General features: G+C 45.2%; 5 protein-coding genes across 7 annotated transcripts in view; 3 read left to right on the top strand and 2 right to left on the bottom strand.

Annotated features, from left to right (window-relative positions):
• The first annotated feature begins 1,067 nt into the window (after positions 1-1,067).
• On the top strand, positions 1,068-4,039 carry LOC114899558 (histone H3-like). Of its 2 annotated transcripts, XM_029230435.1 has the most exons (2): positions 1,068-1,940; positions 3,535-4,039. In XM_029230435.1, the coding sequence occupies exons 1-2, from the start codon at positions 1,380-1,382 to the stop codon at positions 3,586-3,588; spliced, it is 615 nt and encodes a 204-aa protein (XP_029086268.1). In that variant the 5' UTR covers positions 1,068-1,379; the 3' UTR covers positions 3,589-4,039. The 2 variants fall into 2 exon arrangements, with proteins under 2 accessions (XP_029086268.1, XP_029086269.1); XM_029230436.1 differs by lacking the exon at positions 3,535-4,039 and having other exon boundaries at positions 1,068-2,322.
• Positions 4,040-19,324: 15,285 nt separating this feature from the next.
• On the bottom strand, positions 19,325-21,986 carry LOC114898661 (histone H2B type 2-E). The gene has a single exon (XM_029228560.1). It carries the CDS (start codon positions 21,858-21,860, stop codon positions 21,480-21,482), a length of 381 nt encoding a protein of 126 aa, XP_029084393.1. The 5' UTR covers positions 21,861-21,986; the 3' UTR covers positions 19,325-21,479.
• A 156-nt stretch (positions 21,987-22,142) lies between these two features.
• Positions 22,143-22,597, top strand: LOC114898660 (histone H2A type 2-C). Its single transcript, XM_029228559.1, has one exon. The coding sequence runs from the start codon at positions 22,187-22,189 to the stop codon at positions 22,574-22,576; it is 390 nt and encodes a 129-aa protein (XP_029084392.1). The 5' UTR covers positions 22,143-22,186; the 3' UTR covers positions 22,577-22,597.
• A 2-nt stretch (positions 22,598-22,599) lies between these two features.
• Positions 22,600-23,221, bottom strand: LOC114898659 (histone H2A type 2-B). Its single transcript, XM_029228558.1, has one exon. It carries the CDS (start codon positions 23,128-23,130, stop codon positions 22,738-22,740), a length of 393 nt encoding a protein of 130 aa, XP_029084391.1. The 5' UTR covers positions 23,131-23,221; the 3' UTR covers positions 22,600-22,737.
• Positions 23,222-23,223: 2 nt separating this feature from the next.
• The window catches only part of BOLA1 (bolA family member 1), a 17,137-nt gene continuing 15,517 nt past the window's right edge, over positions 23,224-24,843 (top strand). For both annotated transcript variants that reach the window (XM_029228557.1, XM_029228556.1), the window contains exon 1: positions 23,224-23,337. The gene's annotated coding sequence lies outside the window, so the exon portion shown is untranslated. The remainder of the gene's footprint in view (positions 23,338-24,843) is intronic.

The raw sequence follows: 24,843 nt of genomic DNA, 5'->3' as shown, positions 1-24,843 counted from the left end.
GCGCGGCCCCCTCCGGGGGCAAGATTCCGCCTCCGAAACCCTAAGTAGGGACCTGTACCTCCGCCGCGAAGGCGCCTTTTTTTTCCCCCTTTGACACAGTCGACTCACTTAAGCCAAACCCCAGGTCCGCCACACTCCCGAAAACTGTCCGCTCCCCTAACCGACTGGGGTGAACGGGGCGTGTACGTGTGTGTGAGAGAGGGAACGTCCCCTTGGTACTAGACCTCAAGTGTTGAGCAGAGGCCTGGGGAACCACTATACTATAGAGTCGCTCACTAGGCATCCGACTCCGAGTTAAGGCATCGCGGGTCGCCTGACGGAGCACTTAGAACGGAGTCGACCCTGGCGCCCAAGAGGCTTGCTACCTTCACCTGAGTTAACCTCCCGGATCTACAACCCGCCGCCACCCACGCACGCACGCACAACACCAGTAGGGTACTCAAAGATTCCAGAGGATGGGCGAATGGCACTCCCTCCCGCTCTGTACCCCTGGGCTGCACGTCTACTACTGAGAAAGCTGAAGTTGAGCAAGCTAGGTGTATGGAACAACCCTTCTTATTTGAAAACGTGGGTGGCTGCGGGTTGTAGATCCGGGAGGTTAGTTAACTCAGGTGAAGGTAGCAAGCCTCTTGGGCGCCAGGGTCGACTCCGTTCTAAGTGCTCCGTCAGGCGACCCGCGATGCCTTAACTCGGAGTCGGATGCCTAGTGAGCGACTCTATAGTATAGTGGTTCCCCAGGCCTCTGCTCAACACTTGAGGTCTAGTACCAAGGGGACGTTCCCTCTCTCACACACACGTACACGCCCCGTTCACCCCAGTCGGTTAGGGGAGCGGACAGTTTTCGGGAGTGTGGCGGACCTGGGGTTTGGCTTAAGTGAGTCGACTGTGTCAAAGGGGGAAAAAAAAGGCGCCTTCGCGGCGGAGGTACAGGTCCCTACTTAGGGTTTCGGAGGCGGAATCTTGCCCCCGGAGGGGGCCGCGCATAACTTTCCGATCCGAAAAGCACCGAAAGGCGAAAACAAAACAAAACAAAAACCCCCCAACGATCCGTCATGCCAACTAAGCTAGGGGGCTCTGAGAAGGCAACAAGGCGTTCCGGGGGCGGCGGGGCGGCGGGGCGGCGGGGCCAAACAGAAGGTTGAGGTTCAATTCGGGAGCTAGAAAGCGTAGAAAGAGGGTTTCGCGGGTAGCGCGTTCCAAGGGAGCGAAGGGCTGAGGAGGAACATTCTGACACAGTTGCGCTCAAAACTAACTCTCACCCTGAAAGAAAGGAAAAACAAGGCAGGGAAAACTGTTGGCAAACTGGAAAGTAGAAAGGGAGGCGGGTGGACAGGGGTAGGGGGGGATTCTGCCCAAGCCAATCAGTGGCGCTAGTGCCGATGACGTCACAACCAATGGACAGCCAGCGCGGGACTTTCAATTATTGTCCCGCCCAATCGGGAAAAGACTGTGCCTATAAAGACCGCTGCGGTGGGCTGATCCCGGTTCCTGTCCTTGTGTATCGCTTCGCTGGTGAGCTTGTGCCTCGGTTCGCTATGGCCCGTACAAAGCAGACTGCCCGCAAGTCGACCGGTGGCAAGGCCCCGCGGAAGCAGCTGGCCACCAAGGCGGCCCGCAAGAGCGCGCCGGCCACCGGCGGCGTCAAGAAGCCGCACCGCTACCGGCCGGGCACCGTGGCCCTGCGGGAGATCCGGCGCTACCAGAAATCGACCGAGCTGCTGATCCGCAAGCTGCCCTTCCAGCGGCTAGTGCGCGAGATCGCGCAGGACTTCAAGACTGACCTGCGCTTCCAGAGCTCGGCCGTGATGGCGCTGCAGGAGGCGAGCGAGGCCTATCTGGTGGGGCTGTTTGAAGACACGAACCTGTGTGCTATCCACGCCAAGCGCGTGACCATCATGCCCAAAGACATCCAGCTGGCCCGCCGCATCCGCGGGGAGCGGGCTTAAGTGTGCGCTCGGCTCGAGGTTCCATCATATCCAAAGGCTCTTTTCAGAGCCACCCACAACTGCACTTGGAAGAAGCTGTGCCACTTGGCCGTGCTCTCCCGGCGGGCCCTCGCATACGCCCGGGGGGAGAGGCTGTTAGAGCGGGCAGAGCGTTTGGCTCCAACAGATAGGCTAAAGAAAGCCTAGGTATCCGGCCTAGTCCCCTGCTTGCTGGCCGCCTTCCGGGGTGTGAAGATCTTTGAGTTTGGTCGGTCGGATTCTCTGGCCTGGCGAGCTTGCCGCTGCGTTCTTGGGCGCGGCCAGGGCGCCCAGTTTCGCTTCTTGGAGGCAGCCACGGGTCCTCCCGTAGGGTCGGGCTCTTCTAGGACGTCTTCGTACTCGGACCTTGGCCCAGGACTGTAATCTGTCCCGAGTGGGCGGGTGGGGGTGGGAGTGAGGGCGGTGGGGGTGGGAGTGGGGGGGGGGGGGGGGTGTTAGGCCTGGCGGAGTCACTAGGGGACGCTCAAGGATTCGCGGGCTTGAGCGCGCGGGGGCTGGCCTTCAGGCAGCTGAGAGCCGCGCGCAGGTCTGACTTCCTCACCCCCGCCGGAAAGGGCCCCGCCCCGCGTGGCTCTCTGGCTCCGGCGGGAAATCGCTATCTCGGTCGGTCCCGCCCCGTTTCTGCCGGGGAAAGTGAGGGATTGTTGCAACCTGCCTGTGTGTTGGTTGTCGGTAATGCCCGGGCATCACTCCTCAGCGAAGAATTTAGCGGAGGCCATTCATCCCCTTACTCCACCCTCTCTCAAAACTCCCGCGCGGGCCTCAAAGATTTCTCCTGTTATTTTAAGCCCTTGACATTCTCACTTTCCTCAGCCTTGCTCCTTTTCTTTCAAATGCCAACCCCACTCAGACAAGTACTGGTAGCTGTGTGCAGGAACAGACCAGAGGACGAAATAGGATCTGGTGTCTGCGGCTTGGCATTCAGTTCGGGCAGTCGGGTGGGTTTGACCGGCCTGAGCCCAAAGCAGCAGCTGTGGGGAAAGGGACAGACGGCCGCTCAAGGGCCGCCATAACCTAGGCCACTCCCCGGGGACTCGGTCTTGTCGGTATTGTTCTCGGCTCCACAGCAGGAGACTGATTCTTCCTGGAAGACATCCCGAGAGGCATAGGCGTGAGCTCTGTGTAGTTATATGAGAAGTTATCCAGGTCAAGGAGCTCAGAGTTCAAGCTGTGGGAGGCAGTGAACCAATGGAAGGCAGTGAACCAATGGAAGGCAGAACAGACCCTGCTCCTCTCCCTTGCACCCATTTGCTGGTCCCAGGATCTGTAAGGGCAGAGATTTTACGTGGTCTCAGAGGGGCAATTCCTGCACCAGATGAGAGCAGAAGTCCAAGGTCTCTTACTGTCTTTTAGGAATGAACCTGTTCAACTGAGGGAGTGGGACAGTATCTTGTAGAGCCCACACTACACAAGACTCAGATAGGAGCTACTTATGTGGGTCTCAGATATCTCTTTTTAACCTTGATCATCGCTTGTTTGCACCTGGAAGAGGCCAGAGTTTGTGTTTTTGTTGTCTCACCACAGTTGATAGATAAAAGCATTACCAGAGATGGGTGAGAATTCACTGAGGGGAATAGAAACTGAAGCAGACATACTTTTGTAAACTTTTTTGCCCTTTGCAAGGAGCGTGGGGGAAAAAAGAGCAATGTGGACTGCAGCTTCTCCTGACAGTGGGTCCCCAGTTTGCAACTCCAGGCTCACAGAGATTTTCAGAATAGGCCCTGTTATGGGCTGAATTGTGCCCCCCAACAATTCATGTTGAAGCCCTAATTCCTTGTACCTCAGAATGTAACTGTATTTGGGGATAGGACCTCTAAATAGGCAATTAAGTTTAAAATGGGGTCATTAAGATAGACCCTAAATGAGTCGTGTCCTTATAAGAAGAGGCAATCAGGACACAGACAACACAGAAGGATATCCATGTGAGGACACAATGAGAAGGCAGCCATCTGCAAGCCAAAGAGACAGGTCTCAGAAGAAATCCAACCTGCCGACATCTTGATCTTGGACTTCTAACCTCTTGAACTGTGAGAAAATAAAATTAGTTGTTTAAGCCTCCCAGTCTGTGGTATTTTGTTATGGCTGCCCTAGAAAACTAATACAGACCCAGGGTTTCATTCCCTGCTCAGACCAACACTGCAAGATGGGATCCTCAGGATATGTACTCTGTGAGATATAAGCAGAAGCAGCAGTGACTCAGGGCTGTGCAGGGATGGCACATTTACACCCGGCATCTCACCCACTGAAGTTTGTTTTCAAAGAGGCAGCCTGAAGTTCTCAGATGGTGATTGACTTTCCAGCATGTCTGAGCCATTAGTGGCTCAGCAGACCCCTGAGCACATAGATTTCCGTGTTAGGGCTCTTCCTCCCCAGGATCATACTCCCTGAACGGATACTACATCAGATTTAAAAGCAGATATCTAAGATCTCCCTGTGGCTCTGAAATTTGGGGTCAGCCTAGGCATCTGTCATGGCTAAGGCAGGTCAGGGGTTCCTAGCTTAGCAGGAATGTCTATATCCTGCCTTCACCCCCTCATTTTTCTACCCACATCTGTCCTCCTACCACAGCAGTGGATTGCTCACCAAACTCAACGCTTGCAGGGTGTGGAAGGATAATGACGAAAGAAAGCAGAGAGGGAGGAGCACTGGTCTCTTGCTGGTGGAACAGGGGAGGCCCTCCTTTGTTGGTCTTTCCTGGTTTCCTGTCAAAGGTGAGCCCCTTAAGGGCAGGGCCTTGTCTGCATCATTGATCCCTCTTCCAGGGCTGCTACACAGCCGGGCTCCGGGCCTCAACCATGGAAGTGTTCTCTACTCAGCTGACAGCCCCCTGCCCTCACATGGGGCCAAGAAACAACAGGCAGTGGAAACAGGTGTATACACACTCACTTTCTGAGGAAGTGGGCCTGTCTGACCCAATCCCTGTCACCCAGTGGAGAGTCAGGCCTTGGCAAAACACTGCTGCCTCACCAATCAGCAGCTGTTTGGGGGATTTGCCCCACAAGGCCAAGACAACAGAATCTGGTTCTCACTGTGAGCCTCTTCTGGGAGGTGTGAGGAGTTCTCCAGTGCCTTCAGGGCTTCCCAAACTGCCACAGGCATTTTAGCTTTGACACCTTTTGGGTAATAGGACAAAGATGATATTCCTGCCACTGTTCTGTGAAGGTCAAACTTCCTAGGCCTAATAGGAAACTTCTGGAATGTCTTCATTGGTTTGAAAACCTAGGGTGAAGTAGTACCCAATTTTTTAATGTCAATATCAAAATTTAATTATTTTAGGTACTTAAGTAATTTTCCACTTTCAGATTACAAAAAACAAAATCAAGCAAAAAGAAATTCATGTTCTTTTTAAAAGTTTCATCATGTCCAGCCTGTTTCCAGAAAAAGTTGGCCATGGAACTGGATTGTTTATTGGACTTTGTGTCCTTTAATCAGAGCTGTTGGTGGCCTCAGTTAAGGCAGTGGCTAGGAGTGGACAGAGATACAGTGATGGACTTGAGGGAATTGTAGAAAGTAAATTTGATAAGATTTACGTATTTGGAGAATGCAAGAGAGGAAGGAACCTCTCCTTGGCTTGAGAAGCTAGGAGATAATGGTAGTTTTCACTAAGGTGGAGAATTTAGGGAGAAGAAATTGCTTTTGGAACCAAGAAGCTGCATAAAGTCCCTTCCAACATTGAAGTTGAGATTCCTGTTATCCATCTAGGATACATTCACTAAGAGTTAGGAATATTAATTTAAACAGCAAAGGCGCTCAGCTGGAGATACTTTGGGGGAAGCCCTTAGCAGATAGATAAGGGTAACAGAAGGCAAGGAATGAGATGAGATCTACCCAGGGGTCAAGGAGAAGAGAAGAGGACTGAGGCAGGCATCCTGGGCAAGCAGGACCAGTGATGGGGCTGGTAGATGAAGAGAACACCAAGAGGCAGAAGGAGAGCTGGAAAGAGAAGAGGGCCACCAGGAGAAAGTGTCCCAAGGGGCAACTGTGGTCATCATAGGGACATATTGTACACTGAAGTTCAGAAATAACAACCACTTATGCATTAAGCTCAGTCACTTCTGACTATGCTTTATATTTTGTATCTCTTTTAATCACCATGACAACCCTGCAAGGCAAGTAGATGTTCTATCATCCTCATTTTAGACTGGGAAGTTTTGAGTATTTTGCCCAAGCTCTCACAGCTAGTGAGTGCCAGGGCCAGGGATTCTGACCAAAGTGCTGGGACTCCAAAGTTCATATTAAGCAGAAAACACCAAGTAAAGGGCACGTACTGGAAGCTGGGAAGGGAAATGACAGGAGGTGCCTGATTGAACACAGGGTTGAGGGCCTCATTGCTTCAGTGGACTCTCTTCCTCCTGCTTACCCAGAAACCCTGGCTTCTGAATCCTCACTCAAAAGGACCCAGTATCCAGGCCCCTCCCAGCTCTCAGGGAACTTTCAGGAATTTGCAGGCCAACAGCAGGTCTGGAAGGAATTTCCTGCAGGTTGGCTCCAGAAGAGGGCAGAAGGTAGCTTCCCTGGGCTGTAACCCTTGCCCACAGATGGCTAAAGCCAACCATTAGCCTGCTTTTGGTGACCTTTGCTGAGGGCAGAGTTCACCACTAGTGACCTGCTTAATGGGATCAGTGCTTGAAGTGGGGTGCTTTAGGGAGGGGTTCATATTTGTGGTAGACTGAATAACAGCCCCCCATTAGCATGCCTGCATCCTAATCCCTGGAATCTCTGAATGTGTTACCTTATATGGCAAAAGGGACTTTGCCAATGTGATTAAATTAAGGACCCTGAGGCAGGGAGATTATCCTGGATTATCTGGGTGGGCCCTAAATGTAATCACAACAGACCTTACTAGAGGGAGGCACGAGGCTCAGTGGGGAGAAGGTGATGTAATGACAGAAGCAGGGATGGGGTGATGAGGCCAGGAGCCAAGAAATGCCAGCAACCTCTAGAAGCCAGAAGAGACGAGTGGATTCTCCCCACAGAGCCTCCAGAAGGAATCAGTCTTTCTGGCACTTGATTTTAGCCCCTTAAGATTCATTTTTGGCTTCTGACCTCCAGAACTACAAGAGAAGAAATTTGTGTTGTTTTAAGCCACTAAATCTGTGGTAATTTGTTAACGCAGGAATGGGAAACTAATACACCATCCTGTATTCACGAAAGACACTAGTTTCTTTTTATTTGTGGGAAGGGAGATTTGAGTGTGATAAGAAGCAGAGTATGCAGTGTACTTGGAGGAAAGGTGGGAGGGAGGGAAGGGAGATGGCAGAGGAGAAGAAATGGCCTCAAGAATGGGAGACTTGGTACTCCACAGCTATCAGACTGGCCCCTTCATGAGCCCCTTGACCTGCTCAACCCAGAGTTCCTCAGGGCATCTACATCTTCACAAGTGGCACTGAGGGCCTCTAGACACTGGTTGACCTCTCCCAGCCATGGACGTCTGTAGGGCTCCCTGAGGCCATACCAGGGCAGGAAGAACCCAGATTGACTCCACTGTGGTCTGCAGCAGTGGCAAACTCTTCTTACTCTTCAGGACATCTCACACCCAAACTGCTGCAAGCATGCTGTGTTCTTTTCCTTAGGGCTGCTATAGCAAATTACCACAAACTTGCTAGCTTAAAACAACAGAAATTTATTCTCTCACAGTTCTGGAGATCAGTAGTCTGAAATCAAAGTATCAGCAGGGTCATGCTCTCTCCAGAGCTTCTAGGGGAGAATTCTTCCTTGCCTCTTTCAGCTTGCAGTGTCTCCTGGCGTTCCTTGGCTTCTGGCAGCACCACTCCAATTTCTGCCTTTGTCTTCACAGGACCATCTTCCCTGAATCTCTGTGTCCAACTCTCCCTCTCCTTTCACTTATCCCACCCTCAATCCAGGATGATTTCATCTCAAGACCCTTAGTTACATCTGCAAAGACCATATTTCCAAATAAAATCACATTCTGAGCTTCCGGGTAGACATGAATTTGGGGGGAGGACACTATTCAAACCACTACGGATGCTGAGCCCTGAGGCCCTAGGGCCCTCTGGAAGCAGGCCCAGACTTCCCCTGGTTTCCCTCTGTCTAGGTGCCCATGAACTCTCCACCTCCAAAAGGCCATCTGTCAGTCACTTGCACCTGAGTATTAAAACTAAGAGCAATAGCTTTGCATTTTTACTAATGCTCTCTGTGCCCATGAGTGTGGAGCCTAGAGGAGAGGCTGTATCTCCACTTGGGGAAGTCCAGGCTTCAGGGGCAGTGCAGGGAAATGTCTTTGGCCCTTGGTTAGACGCCTCTGGTAATCATGAGACAGCCTGAACTGTCTAGGCAATAGTAGAATGTTCCCGGATTCATTTGTCTGGGAAAAGCTGGAAGAGAAAAGATATGGAGCTAGAATAGGAGTTCTATGTCTCAGTTTCAATATCTGTAAAATAGTGACAATAAATGTAGACACCTCATAGGATTACCATAGGGATAAAATGAGATAAATACAAGTAATGCAAAAGACTTAGAGCAGAGTTTCAACATGGCAATAAATTAATAATTATTAGTCAATTTAATTAACATTATGATAAACACTAATTGATATAAGTCCTAAATCTTTCCTTTGGGAATATTACAATCATGTTGTGGAAAGAAAGACTAATACATAGGAAACAATGGGTACATTATTTAATCTCTAGATGATTAGCATCTTGAGATTCTGCTAGACTGTGGCCCAGACATTAAGAATACTTGGGTTCCTGAGTGCCTTATGAATCACAAAAGCCATTCACTTATGTCCTCTCATTTGATTCCACAAGAGCTCAGGAAAGGAAAAAGAGGTTTGTTTCCCTGTCTTACAGTTAAGAAAATTTCTGGTGAAGATGAGACACCTGGGTATGTGGGTCACCCAGCTAAAAAGTGGCCGGGATGGAATTTGAGCCTAAGTTTTGTGTTTTAAAATCTTAAAATCTGTATGGAGACACAATAGACCCCGAATAGCCAAAGCAGTCTTGAGGGAAAAAAACAGAGCTGGAGGAATCAGACTCCCTGACTTCAGACTATATATACTACAAAGCTACAGTAATCAAGACAATAGAGTACTGAGACAAAAAAAGAAATATAGATCAATGGAACAGGATAGAAAGCCCAGAGATAAACCCACGCACCTATGGTCAACTAATCTATGACAAAGGAGGCAAGGATATACAATGGAGAAAAGACAGTCTCTTCAATAAGTGGTACTGGGAAAACTGGACAGCTACATGTGAAAGAATGAAATTAGAACACTCCCTAACACCATGCACAAAAATAAACTCAAAATGGATTAGAGACCTAAATGTAAGACTGGACACTATAAAACTCTTAGAGGAAAACATAGGAAGAACACTCTATGACATAAATCACAGCAAGATCTTTTTTGATCCACCTCCTAGAGTAATGAAAATAAAAACAAAAATAGACAAATGGGACCTAATGAAACTTAAGAGCTTTTGCAAAGCAAAGGAAACTACAAACAAGTCGAATAGACAACCCTCAGAATGGGAGAAAATATTTGCAAATGAATCAACGGACAAAGGATTAATCTCCAAAATATATAAACAGCTCATGCAGCTCAATATTAAAAGAACAAACAACCCAATCCAAAAATGGGCAGAAGACCTAAATAGACATTTCTCCAAAGAAGACATACAGATGGCCAAGAAGTACATGAAGAGCTGCTCAACACTGCTAATTATTAGAGAAATGCAAATCCAAACCACAGTGAGGTATCACCTCACACCAGTTAGAATGGGTATCATCAGAAAATCTACAAACAACAAATGCTGGAGAGGGTGTGGAGAAAAGGGAACCCTCTTGCACTGTTGGTGGAAATGTAAATTGGTACAGCCACTATGGAGAACAGTATGGAGGTTCCTTAAAAAACTAAAAATAGGATTACCATATGACCCAGCAATCCCACTACTGGGCATGTACCCTGAGAAAACCATAATTCAAAAAGACACATGGGGCTTCCCTGGTGGCGCAGTGGTTGAGAGTCTGCCTGCCGATGCAGGGGACACGGGTTCGTGCCCCGGTCCGGGAAAGATCCCACATGCCGTGGAGCGGCTGGGTCCGTGTGCCATGGCCGCTGAGCCTGCGCGTCCGGAGCCTGTGCTCCGCAACAGGAGAGGCCACAACAGTGAGAGGCCCGCGTACCGCAAAAAAAAAAAAGAAAAGACACATGCACCCAATGTTCATTGCAGCTCTATTTACAATAGCCGGGACATGGAAGCAACCTAAGTGTCCATCAACAGATGAATGGATAAAGAAGATGTGGCACATATATACAATGGAATATTAGCCATAAAAAGGAACGAAATTGAGTTATTTGTAGTGAGGTGGATGGACCTAGAGACTGTCATGCAGAGTGAAGTAAGTCACAAAGAGAAAAACAAATATCGTATATTAACACATATATGTGGAACCTAGAAAAATGGTACAGATGAACCGGTTTGCAGGGCAGAAATGGAGACACAGATGTAGAGAACAAACTTATGGACACCAAAGGGGGGGAAGTGGTGGTGTGATGAATTGGGAGAATTCAAAAAAAAAAAAAGAACTAAGCAAATGAGTAGGTTTTGAAAATATTATTCATGAGTTTGCTTCCATTAAAGCTGGGGGAAAAAAAAATTTTGTGTTTTACTTTTTTTTTTTTTTTATATTAGAGTCAGTGTTTCAAGGAAAAGTGATATACACAATAGATACAAATAACATCAATACATGTACTGTAGGGGAGGAAAACTAATTTTCCCTCTGACCTTTTGAATTTTTAGGTGAGGCCCCCATAATAAAAAGAGAAATTAACAAGAAAAAAGCAAACAAGATTACTAACAATATATACCTCATGTATACATGGTAGATACTCAGGATAAAAATGAGTAACACACTGAGGTGGCTTAGAATTCAGACTTAAATATCTTTCTTAATAGGGAAAGGGGACAGGGGATCCAAGCCTCTTAGGGGAGAATAAATGACTTTGAGGAGAAATGAATAGGCCCTAGAAGAATAGATGGGAGGCATGATAGTTTGTGACAAAGTTTGTCTGAGTGTGGTCTCGACTTCTGGTCTCCTATCCTGTGAAGTGTCAATGTTCCCTGGTCAGTGAAACTCTCCGGGGAAGGCGTTTATGACAATTGAGTTCCTTTGGAGAATCTGTCCTTAAGAAGATAAGGGGAGTTCAAAGAAAGTCTGTCCCTGCATTTCCTGTTTTTCAAGTGCCTACAGCTCAAAATGATCAATATGCCAAAGTGGCATATTCTGGGATGGCATGTTCTATGACCCTTTCAGTACAGTAGAACAGACCTCTCCTGACGTCAACCCCCAGTAAGAAACACATTTTACATGGCCTCCTAGTCACATTCACAAAAGAATATAAATTTCAACAAGTTTTGCAAAATGATACTTACTATTTGTGATATACTGTGATATTTTCTCTTCTCTTCTTCTTAAAAAAAGGGAGAAAAAGGTGCTCTCTATCAAGTAAACCAATTTCATAACCCACTAATGAGTTACAACCTATAGTTAGAAAAACACTGGCTAGAGGAAACTACAAAGGATAAAGTAAAAATCATCGTACTTATTCTTTAAAGTCAATATTTCTCAGAACATGTCTTCTGAATCTTTCTGTTCTTGCACACATAACCTGATGCCTGTCTTTATGGGGAGGTGATACCCACATGAATAGCAAAAGTGGAAGGCCTATTGTAGTGGATGATAAAGAGAGTGCAGGTTGAGCTCTGTGGGAGCTGAGAGGGAAAGGTCAATTCCAGCTGAACAAACAAGGGAACCCTTCCTGTAGGAGGTGATATTTGAGGTGGGTTCTCAGGAATATCTAGGATCTGAGATACATTTAGATTGGGAGCTAAGGAAGGTGGTGTAACCCAGGCAGAAAGGAGAGTGAAAACAAAGAAGAATTGTTGTTGGACCACAGGTAGCCTGGACAAAGGGCAGTAATCAGAAATGAGCTTTTCATACTGGGGACATCAGGGGCCAGTTTTAGGGGCCTCAAATGCCAAACTATGGAGTGGCTAGGTTTTACTCCATGAACAATGTTGGGAAAAGTCTATAAGTAAGCAATATACAGAAAAGCAAACACAGAAGCTATCAAACTCATGTACAGATGCTTGAACTCATTAATAATCAAAGAAATGAAAATGAAAGCAAAGATGAGATATCACTCTACACCAGATAATCTGGCCAAACTTAGAAAGTTGGATGACCCAAGCATTAACCTGGAAGTGGTCTCATGGGAGTCCTGATGCCTTGGTGTTGGAAGTCTGAGCCTACCATTCTGGAGGGGAGCCTGGTACTAATTCATTCAATAAAGAATAAATGGACCCTAGTAATGAGGGTTCTTATCCAAAAGATATTCTTACATAGGTCCATGAGGGAAATGAACAATGATGTTTCTTTATAACAGCGTGTTTGTGATGATGGGGAATTGGAGCAAATGTGGATGTCCGTCAGCGGGAGAGTGGGGGGTAAAATGTGGTGTTTGCACATCCTGGAGTTCAATGCAGCACTTTCAGTCAACAGAGTGCATGTTCACATCACAACATGGAGAGCAAAAGAGAGATGCAGGTTTTTGTGGGAGTTGAGAGGGAAAGGCCAATTTTTAACATATACGTTAGAAAGGGGGAAAGTAAAAAATAGAATAAAATATAAAACACAATACCACTTACATGCATTCTGAGAAAGGAGACATTTGCTAGGACTGAGAAAGTAAAAAATCTGTTCTGCCATTCATCAGGCTGAGATGAACGTCAAAGAATTAGTCAAAAATTAGCAGGAAACACAAGTCCCGAGGACATGCTGTAGCTATAAAGAGTCAGAATCCCCTTCTTTGAGGGACCACTGCTTTCTTATTCACTGAGAAACTTTGTTCTCTTAAAAATCGTAGATTATCAGAACTTTGGCTGTGTGAAATCGTATCAGTAAGAATGAAATATCCCCCTCCTGCCCAGAGGACCTAAATCACTCTGACACAGAGAAGAGCCTTGGTTTTCAACCCAGGTACAAAACTTCAAACAAGCGATTTCTAAACACAACATTCCACCTTCATCAATACTTTGTAGTTTCCAAGGAAACAGGACCCTGAATGCACTTGAAAGCCTAGTTCTGATGTCCATCCTTTCACACAGCCCTGCTTTGCTTTAAGCCCATCAAAACTCTATAGTTTATCCTTCCCCACAGCTTACTATTGTAAGCTATTGTATGTATTGTACTTACTATTGTATTGTATGTTTTTCTTTTGTTGGTGAGACACCTCACAGTTTTTTTGGTGTGTGCTCTCCCTCCTTGAAAACAAGTCAATAAACTGGGCTTGTTAGACTAAGTCTAACTACTAATTTTTTTTTCCCTTAGAGTTGATATAACTTATTTCAGCATTCCTAAATTGTTGATTATTTCTAACATTGTTAACTGCTATAAATGCTGCATCAACATCTTGCTTCTTTGACATTAGTGGTGTAGTACAGTGACTAAAAGGAGACTGAATTTTTATCTTGCCTTGGTCACTTGGCTGATAGGATATGGTTCTTGCTGATATGACTGTGTGACTGTGGGCACATTACTTAACCTCTCTGTGGTTCCATGTCTACATCTGTAGAATCGAAATAATAATACTACCTACCTATAGGGTTATTGTGAGGATAAAATGATTTAATACATGTAAAGTGTTTAGAACATTGTCTGGTACCAAAGAAGAGTATATAAGCAACAGGAACAGAAAAAGCATATGCCATTCTAGTTTAACTTTGCATCTATTTAGTTAGTAGTAAAGTATGTTCTGCAACTTTTTAAAATTTTTGTTTTGAAATAATAATAGATCCACAGGAAGTTGCAAAAATAGTAGAATCCCATGTACCCTTCACTCAGCTTCCCCCAATGGTGACATGATTTAGAGTTGTAGTACCGTATCAAAACCAGGATAATGACATTGGTACATTACCGTTAACTAGTCTATAGACCTGAATTACTTTTCATAGTTTCTTTAAACTTCATTCATATGTGTGTGCATCTAATCCTGTGCAATTTTATTCCATGTATAAATTCTTCTAACCACCACCACAATCAAGATACAGACCTGTTCAATCACCTCAAAAGAACTCCACAATTTACTCCCAACCACCTCCTACCTCACACCCACCCCCTGGAAACCACTAATCTGTTCATCTCAGTAGCTTTGCTATTTCGAGAATGCCACATAAGTGGAATATATAGTATGCGAGGATAATTATTTTTAATGCATAGAAAGCAATACAATTTTTGTAGGAACACAAAGAAGCGAAATTAGAATGATTGTCTGAAAGGGAGCAAATAATGAACATAAAAAGGAATAATAAGAACAGGGGAAATGGTTCTATTAAATGCATACAGCAAATATAGTAAGACATCCTCAGATTGTTTGTGATTTGCAAATTTTAGAAAAAAACTTGAGTAAAATTCAAGAGCATCAATTTATCCTGCAAGTCTCAGTCAGAATAAAGATTTAAAGGTCAGAATAATCCTCCCAAAATACTGCTCCTGACTTACTCAGTAACCCACACCAACTCTCCCAGGCACGTTCTACGCATTGTCTTCTCCACCTGATTTTGTTTTGCTCCGTGACCCAGTCTCCTAGCCTGGCTGAGGACCAAATCTGTAGCCGAAGCCTTATCAGTGAAGTTGACCAGTCAGGAAGATCACTTCAGAGAATACCTTCTTTAAAGTGGATGTTCACAATTTAAAGTGATTGTTTTTTTCACAGGATTGGGACTAGTGGAGTCCCAGCCCCAGAACTGTAGGTCAGCTCATAAATCCCAAGGACTTTTGGAGTTTGTTGTTGTTGTTACTACTGTTTAGGTTATATTATTGAAGATTTTAAAAACTGTTTTTCACAATTAACTAAAACAAGTTAAGGATCTGCTGTGTGCCAGGCATTAGGATAGGTATCTGAAATACATTATTTTCACCAAAAATATTATCATATCACTCGGGCTTTTTTTATGGCCAATAATCCCCAACTGCCCAAATAACTTACTTCTGCTGACAGTGTTTTTAAGTGCACATTGATCAAAAATTCAAATGATATTGAAAGATGTAAGGAAAAAGTAAAAGCCTCCTTCTGGACTAACCAAATTCCTCTCCTGATGAATAGCCACTATTATTAGCTTTAATATATGAAATTCCAGAAAAATGTTTTACTTACTTACCAGTGCAGACACACCAATGCATACACACATATCCTTTTTTACTTATACCAAAAGGGATCCTACCACTTTCTTTTCACCTGCTAATAGATATCTAAGTAGTTTCTATGTGTTTATTATTAAAAATAATACTGCTTTCTCTTAATTCCAGCTAATAAAGGAGAAGTGCTAGAATATTATTTTGCAGCCCCTAGTGATTTAAAGGATCTAAGTATTAAGCATCAATAGGTGTTGTTATCACAAAAAGAGAAGCAATTAGCCATTATGTCCCCTGATATGAAAATATATATATATGTGTGTGTATATATATATGGCACTAGCTATGAAGTAGTCTTGCCAGGGAGTGGAAAAGTGAACCTAAATCTAATCAAGCCTCTGATCCAACTACTAATTTACAGGAAATACAGAGACAGAAGATCATGATAAACTACATCAAGAAGTAATTGGCAAAATCTGAATTGGGAAAACTCTACAGGAAAAACAACCCAGTTTCTTCAACAAAGAAATTACAAGAAATAAAGAGATGGATGGGAAACATACATTAGAGTTAAAAGGCATCAACCAACCACTATGTGTAGATTTATTTGGCTTCAGATCCAGATAAAGTACTTTTAAAACATATAGATTAGATTAGATAGGGAGATTAAAATTAAAAATTTGAGCACTAACTGGATATTTGATAAATTAAGGAACTATTGTTAATTATTTTAGACATGATTTGGTACTACGGTCCTTATCTTTTAGAGACACATAAGGAAATTTTTATGGATTAAATAATATGGTGCCTGGGATCTGCTTCAAAATGACACAGGATAGATGGCCTTGAGTTGACAACTGGTTTGAGTTGATAATTGTTGAAGTTGGATAAGTGGTACATTGGCATCTTTTTGTGTATATGTTTTAATTTCTCAATTATCAAGAATTAAAAATACGTTTTTTTTAAAAGCTGCTATTTACAATCCCTGCACAAATATCTTAGAGTGATTTTCTAGGGGGTTTTGTTTTGTATTCATACATGAAAAGAGAATTTTGATAGTTATTGTGAAATTACCCACTAAAAAGTTTGCACCAAATTCTTCTCTCACTACTAGTGTATGAGAATACCTCATTTCTCTAGCCCAACCAGCTCTGGGTATTGGCAAACCTTTGCATTTGGCCAATTATGAATCTCACAGTCCCCCTCAGAACCTCATGGTTCCCTCAGAGCATGATGGTGGCTGGCATCAGCCTGGATGGCCTGATGAAGCCATTTCCACATTAAGGGAAGCCACTGAAATGAATGGACACTCTTTCGAGGGTCCAGGTGTCATCCGCAGTAGAGGTTGTTTGAACGGGTACAGATGTTTCCACAGTCACACTGGCCCAGAAGCTAATCGGGTTCTTTAAAGTCTGTTTCCATATGTCTGGGCCAATCCCTCAAGGTCTGGCTCTACCTGCCTACCTCCTCACCCTCTAAATACTACCCATACTAAATTTCTTGCAGTTCCTCCTACCTCCCTGAGCTTGCTGTCTTTCACTCTCCTTCAAGTCCTTCTTCAGAGACGCCTTCCTTAGCCCCATCAGTGTTAAGTTAGGCCTCCCTCCATTACACTCTCTGTATCTGTACTTCTCCCAACTTAACACGTGTCACATTTTATTATAGTCACTTGTATAATATCTATCTTCCCTTCTAGCCACTAAAAGTCCAGGAAGGCAGAAGCCATTCTGTTCCGTTTAACCTTAAACCAGATTGCCTGCTATCTAACAGATACTCAATAAATCACTGAATGAAAGAATGACTTAATTATATCATACCTAACAATGCTCAGGAGTCAGAGTGGTCCTAGAGAGCCTTTCTTACAGAACTTAATAATATTAATAGATACTTAATAATTATTTATTAAATTAGCAGATACAGATTTTCAATCACCCATATGGCTCGTCTCCCGAGCCACAGGGACGGTCTTCCAGTTAAGGGTCAGTGTCTGAAACCTGAACAGAGCTGCCCCTCAGGCTTCCTCCCTGTGCCACAACCACTGATTAGCCATATTGTGAGCTATGTTAGCCTCCCTTTTAAAGGAGCAGAGTTCCCCAGACCATGCTGTGAGACCAAATATGGTATAAGAACTGCTGATAGTTTTACATTTTTTACTCTCATGTTTTTCTTTTGAAGGCCAAACTGAGTCAGAGAGGTAGGCCACCGTCTGTGCTTTAGACGACTACTCTGGCCACAGGACATAAAATGGATTAGAGACGTTCTGAGCCTCGGAGAACAAAAGTGAAACCCTAATACTTTCTCCCACTTGAATAAGTATCTGTGTATATGGCTCATCCACCATCTGAGTTCCTTCCCAATTGAAAGCAGAAAGTTTATTGTGCTCATCTGTGGAACCAACACGACACAAAGTTGGAGTGCATGAAAAAGTGGAGGAAGGGGACTTCCCTGGCGGTCCAGTGGTTAAGACTCCACGCTTCCACTGCAGGGGGTGCGGGTTCAATCCCTGGTCGGGGAACTAAAATCTCTCATGCCATGTGGGCGCAGCCAAAAAAAAAGAAAAAAAAACTGGAGGAAGGACTGGGAACAACACAACTATCGATCAACAAGTAACTGAATTACTAGTTGCGGCTATACAATGGTATACTACTCAGCAATAAAAAGGAATGAACTACTGATACATGCACCGAAATATATACGAATCTCAAAACAATTTTGCTGAGTGAAAGAAGCCAGATACAAATGATACATTGTATGATACAAACTACCTATAATGACATAAAGCAAACCAGTGGTTGCTTGAGGGCAAGGATGGGGCCAAAGGAGGACATTGGTGAAGGGAGCAGGGGGGAAGAATTATAAAGGGGCACTAGGAAACCCTTTTTTGGGGGGGTGGATGGATATGTCCATTATTTTTATTGTACTCATGTTCTCATAGGTATACATGTATGTCTAAACTTAAGGTATACTTTAAATATGTACAGTTTATTGTATGCCAATTATACCTCAGTAAAGTTTTTTTTGTTTTCGTTTGTTTGTTCAAAGAAGAGATGAGGGTGGTAGAGAAATTAGTTGAGAGGTGTCATTTGAGGTGGAATATTATGGCCTTGGCTTGAAAGAAAGCTCTGGCCAAGCCAGAAAGAAGGGGCAGTCCAGTCTAGCCCTGAGAAAGAGCAAACGGGTTTAGGGGAAGGTGACTAGACCATGTTAACTAGAGCAGAAATCCTGTATAGCAGTAGGAGATAGAGCTGTGGAAGAAGGAAGAGGCAGATTATGGAGGGCCTTGAATATCAAGCTTTTTAAAAGTGTGCATTGGGTTGTAGTCCCACCATTTACTTCCTAAACAATCCTGGACAAGTTATTTAACTTTTCTGAAATTCAATCTCCTTTACCTATAAAATAAGGATGAAACCCATCTTAAGTGGTGGCTGTGAAGATTAAATGAGACAATGCTTGTAAACCACTTAGCAGAGGACAAGGTAAATATTTATGTGCTCAAGAAGTAGAAGCAATTATTATTATAACAAGTATTGTTATTAACTCCAACTTAGGCAAATGTATACAGATGTTTGAGAAGGAGAAAGATCAAAGAGTTTCTTTAGGAGGATAAACCTCACCATCATTAATCACCTCCCCTCCAGAGTTAAAATACCAAACTCTAACACCTCCTTCCCCTTTCTCACTCTGTAACTTCCTAGTAAACACGGGAGGAGCCCACGGTCAGTAACCAAAGCTCTCTCACATTAGTAAAAGTATTTCAGCTGGTGAGCCCTACAACTACGGGGACAAATAAAACTGAGCTGAACTATGGTTTCTGGAATGGAGAATGAGAGCACCCCACCCAAGACTTTCAGCCACCACCATAGACTTATATCCAAGGTGCATGCTAAAAAAAAGCAGGCGGTATTTCTTTATATTTTAATTTTAAAGCATAAATATTTCCCCCAAAATCCAGGTTTTCGGAGAGGGATCTTACTTTCTCAGTTCCGTTAAACATTGAACCAAGAGTTTATTCTCTGGAGAGTTTCCGAGAAGAAGCCTTTCTATGCCTCAGTTTCCTCATCTGTAAAATGGGACATAATAATGGTAACTATTTCATAAGGTTCTTGTGAGGATTAAATGAGTCAATATGTGTAAAGGACCTAGAACATCATCTGGCAAACAGTGAGTACTCTGCAGGTGTTATAAACTTTCTTAAGGACTTTATTTCTTCTATCTTGTTTATAGTGCTTCTTGTTTGTGGTGATTTTTGTTTGGTTTTGTGGTCATGTATTTTCCAATTACTGAGCATTAACAGTGTCCTCATAACAGGCTATTTCAGCCCCCGTACACTTCTGGGAAGTAAGTTTGGCTGATGGTTTATAAATATTCATCTTCCAAGTCAGAGGCACTCAGCTTTTCCACAGACCGAGTAGTGGTTGTATCTGTTCATTTCATTTAGTTAAAAACTATATTGCAGATACAATAATCCAGCCAAGCTTTTAAATTAACTGGTAATTTTATTAATAACAATAGCATCTACACACATCTGAAAACACACATGTAAGAAACATAAGACTTATTCAGTCTCTGATAATGTCTGGAGCCCATTTGGATTCATGAAACCCCTGCAGTTAACTCCAGGATCCCTTATCCAAAAGCAGAGTTGAATAACTCATCAGACCATCAGTGTCTTTATCAGAAAAATCAAGGCTTGGACAGAAAGATTCAACATTCTGTAATTACATGAAGTAAAACTAAAATACAATTGTCCTCGCATCTGAGGATACAAAGGTGGACAAGGTTAGCTGCATGACCAGTGGACCAATCACTTCGCTTCTCTCAATCTCGTTTTTAAAGGGATATTAATCTTGTCTATCGTATAGGGTCTCCTGAAAAGCAAATGAGATGGTGAACATAAATTAAAAGCTCATCTCCGTGAGGAACAAAGGATCAGGATGGAAGGATGTCATAAACAGAGAAAGGAAAAGGATTTCCAGTGACCAATGTTCTGAATTTAATGAAAATCCAAGAGATTAGGCCAAACTGAGAAGTATAAAGGAGGGACAAAACTGCCACCTCCCCCTTAAAGCAAAAAAAAGAAAAAAATCTTAACAAAGTCCTCCTCCCAGCTGTTGCCCTGAGGTGACCACGGACAGACTTGGGGAAGGAGCTCCAAAAACATTTCCATTTTCATCACGTCTTCACATACATCTAATGAAGATGAACCGCACCCATCCATCCACGGAAGCGATTAAAAAAGGAGTGGGACAGCAAAATTAATTCAACAAATATTAATTCAATAAGTACTGAAGTGTCCACTGTGTGCCCAGTACTGGTTGGCACTGACGATATAGAGGAAAACCAGACCAGCAAAGTTTCTGTTAAGGGCTTGAGGAGAAAGACCGTAAACAAGAATATAAATGAACAAGACAATTTCTGACCGCTGCTAGGAGGAAGATAAAATAGAGTGAGGGCCCAGGTCAGGCAGGAAGGAGAGGCGCAAACTCCTGAGTGGATGACTTGGGAAGGTTTCTGAGAGGTGACGTTTGAGTCCAGACTAAAATGACTAGTGCCTTACAGTTACTTGAGGCCGAAACATTCCAAGATGAGAATTAAATGCAAAAATGATCCACAAACCAAAAAATAACAGGGATTTCAAAGCACCAAAGTGAGGGGTGGAAACCAGAATCTATGAATTCTGGAGCGGCGCGAGATTTTGAATATTCATGTCGTCCAATCACGGAAAGGCTGAGACCAGGCAGCGCGGGTTCCGTCCTAAATACCCTGAACTACTGGTATCCACAGGAGGTCACGTCGCAGGGCGTAACTGGTGACTGGGCACCCAAGCAGCTGCCAAACTCTCGGGAGAATTCTTCAGGGCTGTGATGCAGTGTTCGCAGGACTCGGGCTTACTTACATCCTGGGGTCCTTTCTTAAATGAGGATGGCCGAAATCACTCACTTCGTTTTAGAACACCGATGAAACGTACCTAAGAGAGCCACCAGGACACAACAGTCTACAAGCAGAGGGTGGGAAGGAGCAGTCTCAGAATCCTAATTTAAAACTGACTTACTCATAAGAAAACTAAGCAGCACAGTGAGGGGTTAAGACTCGGCCTAGATTCAAAAGCAAAGCCAGTCACGCGCCAAGAACCTCAAGTCATAAGGGCCTAAAAAGCTACGTGTGCCATTTGCCATTACTCTCATCCAACTACTGCAACTTACTTTGTGAGAAGAGACTGAGAGAAACCAAGTGAACAAAGCTCTTCTCTGGTGATAAGGTGGGTGGCTCTGAAAAGAGCCTTTGGAAAGTCAAGCGTCCCGGCGACTTGTGCGAGCGCCGCGTCCCGGCAGGGACTCACTTGGAGCTGGTGTACTTGGTGACCGCCTTGGTGCCCTCGGACACGGCGTGCTTGGCCAGCTCGCCGGGCAGCAGCAGGCGCACGGCCGTCTGGATCTCCCGGGAGGTGATGGTCGAGCGCTTGTTGTAATGCGCCAGGCGCGACGCTTCGCCCGCGATGCGTTCGAAGATGTCGTTGACAAATGAGTTCATGATGCCCATGGCCTTGGACGAGATGCCGGTATCCGGATGCACCTGTTTCAGCACTTTGTACACGTAGATGGAATAGCTCTCCTTGCGACTGCGCTTGCGCTTTTTGCCGTCCTTCTTCTGAGCTTTGGTAACAGCTTTCTTCGAGCCCTTCTTGGGCGCGGGAGCGGATTTTGCCGGCTCAGGCATTGTAGAATACAACACCCGTTAGCAAGGAAAAGTAGCATGAGAATGGGCGGGCCTGATCCTTTTATAACCACCGTATGCAAATCAAGGCTCCAAAAGTCTTACGTTTCCATTGGGCCATGTAGAGACCTTGCGTTATCAGTAATAGCTACGTAACAACACCGACTCTTGACCTTATTGGCCATTTCTGGAGCCAATTTAGGACCAATGAAAAATTCGTTCCTGACCCCACCCCTAGGAAAGCTTATAAAAGCTTTCCAGTTGCTGATCTTTCAATCCTGTTTTTTGCGAGAATCTGAGCTCTAGGTCTAGTAGCATTATTTTCAGTTATGTCTGGCCGCGGAAAGCAAGGAGGCAAGGCCCGTGCCAAGGCCAAGTCGCGCTCGTCCCGCGCAGGTCTGCAGTTCCCGGTGGGGCGAGTGCACCGTCTGCTACGCAAAGGCAATTACGCCGAGCGGGTGGGGGCCGGCGCGCCCGTCTACATGGCGGCAGTTCTCGAGTACCTGACCGCCGAAATTCTGGAGCTGGCGGGCAACGCGGCCCGAGACAACAAGAAGACGCGCATCATCCCTCGTCACCTGCAGCTGGCCATCCGCAACGACGAGGAACTGAATAAGCTGTTGGGCAAAGTCACCATCGCCCAGGGTGGCGTTTTGCCCAACATCCAGGCCGTTCTATTACCAAAGAAAACTGAAAGCCACAAAGCCAAAAGCAAATAAATCCAGACAAAGTGAACCAAAGACCAAAGGCTCTTTTTAGAGCCACCCAAGTTTTCAAAAAAAGAGCTAATGCGCTGTTTCGTGATCAGCCCTTCATTTGACACTTTGGTGGCTCTTAAAAGAGCCTTTGGGGTGAGTGGGGTTGGTGTCAAGCCTCCTAATTACTTACTCTTGCCAGGCTTGTGACTCTCCGTTTTCTTGGGCAACAAGACTGCCTGGATATTGGGCAAGACGCCGCCCTGGGCAATTGTGACACCCCCGAGTAACTTGTTGAGCTCTTCATCATTTCTCACGGCTAGTTGCAAATGGCGAGGGATGATGCGCGTCTTCTTATTGTCTCGGGCCGCGTTGCCGGCCAGCTCCAGGATTTCCGCTGTCAGGTACTCCAGCACAGCCGCCAGGTACACTGGCGCGCCGGCCCCCACTCGCTCGGCGTAGTTGCCTTTGCGCAGCAGGCGGTGCACTCGCCCCACGGGGAACTGAAGGCCAGCGCGGGACGAGCGCGACTTGGCCTTGGCCCGAGCTTTGCCTCCCTGCTTTCCGCGTCCTGACATTACGGCTAAAAATGCAGTTACAGCTTCTTTTTCAAAGAGAAGGATGTGGCAAGGATAACCAATTTGATGTAATTTATAAGAGCTACCGGGAGGGGTGAAGCGAAGTGGTTTGATTGGCTAAAAGCTGAGTCCGATCGAACAGCGAATAGGAAAGCGGAAAGCAGACTCTTCGTTTGCATCTTGTACTACGAGGAAATGACGGCCTTGGTAAGTACCTACCAATCGCTGTGAACCATATTAAAGCCCCTTATTTGCATGCCAGGATTTTTAAAGCGAAGGCTTTCAAACAACACGGTGTTTTGTTTTTTATTGAGTGGCGGGTTTTTTCCAACTTAAGAGTGGTAGGTTTTTTTTCACCAAGGGAAATCCTAAGAAGGACCCAAAAGGACTGCAGAGAGCCTCCGGCAGATGTAGAGTTACTCCCACTCAAGGGTACCGAATTCTGAAGCTGATTATCCCCTTGAGCCCTAAATTACCCTCCAAGTCCCTCCCTTTCTGTCTCGTCAAAGCTAAACTTCTTAAAGAATATAGTACTACTAAGGCCTCCCCCTTTCAATTTACTCGTTGCCTGCAGTGTGGCTTAGCCCCATGCCACCTGCCACTGCTCCTCGGACTCCAGTTTGACCGACCTAGCATAGAATTAGTTATCCTCCTCTTTACCTCCCGGCGGCGTCCAAAACCGCCTTGAAGCTGAAGGCGGCTTTCCCTTGGCTTTCAAAATGTCGCCCTTCGTCTTTCCTCATCCTGCTTCTGTTCCTTTGCCCTTTTTTTTTTTTTTACCTATTTATTTATTTAATTTTATTTTTCCCCACCCCCACCCCTCAACTCTGGCAACACCAAATTCCTCTGCCCGTCTTTAAATCCCGGTGTCCAGCTGGGCTCTGCCCCCCTACTCGCCCCTCCCCCACACTCCTCCATTCTTCACTCTCCCCGAAGAGCCTTACCCAACTCCATGCTTTCAACTAACACCCAAATTTGTTTCAGAAGCTCAGACCCATATACGTGACTGCTGACTGGATACTTCAACCTGTTTGTCCCAATAACTCGACCTATCCAAAAGCAAACTCATCCAAACACCCCCCCCACCGCCCTTTGCTCTCTTTACCTGAATGGCACCAACAATCTTCCAGGTACCTAAGCCAGAATCCACTGTTCCCTGCATCTCAACAGCATATCCAGTGTTACTTATTTAACTTCAGCCTTTTCCTCCATGATCCTCTTGTTTGCCTCTCTTAGACTTCAGCAACAGCCCCTAGAGACTCGTTTGTGTAATCCTCCACCTACCTTCCATAGAAATTTTTCCTGAAAGTTCCATTTCTTTCTCCTCAGCTTCCCATCCCTGGGAGTTCTACATCCCCACCCCATTTTCACCCTTTCCTGAATATCCCATAAAGCTGAAACCGCTGAAATGCGTCTGGGGCCTCCGAGGAGCTTCAGTTCTTTATGTCTCAGCGCAGAAAGAATTCAGCGAGAGGCAAAGTGACATATAAGTGATTTATTAGAATAGGACACTTGTGAGACTTGAGACTTCCCAAGTGGCTGGGTGAGAGGGTGCCGTGCTCCGAGAACTTAGTGGGCTACAGTTTTATAATCAAAGGAAAAGTGGGGAGGGGGAAAAGACCACCTTCTTCCTCATTCTTGAGTAGACGTCAAACTTCCAGCATCAGCTCCTCCTCCACGTGGCGGGGGGGGGGGGGGGGGGGGGGGGGGGGG

This window comes from Monodon monoceros, unplaced genomic scaffold (assembly GCF_005190385.1).
Source record: "Monodon monoceros isolate NGI ecotype Baffin Bay Population unplaced genomic scaffold, NGI_Narwhal_1 Super_Scaffold_18, whole genome shotgun sequence".
NCBI lineage: Eukaryota > Metazoa > Chordata > Mammalia > Artiodactyla > Monodontidae > Monodon > Monodon monoceros.
Note: the sequence above shows the minus strand (reverse complement) of the source record. Positions and strands in the feature narration are given on the sequence as shown.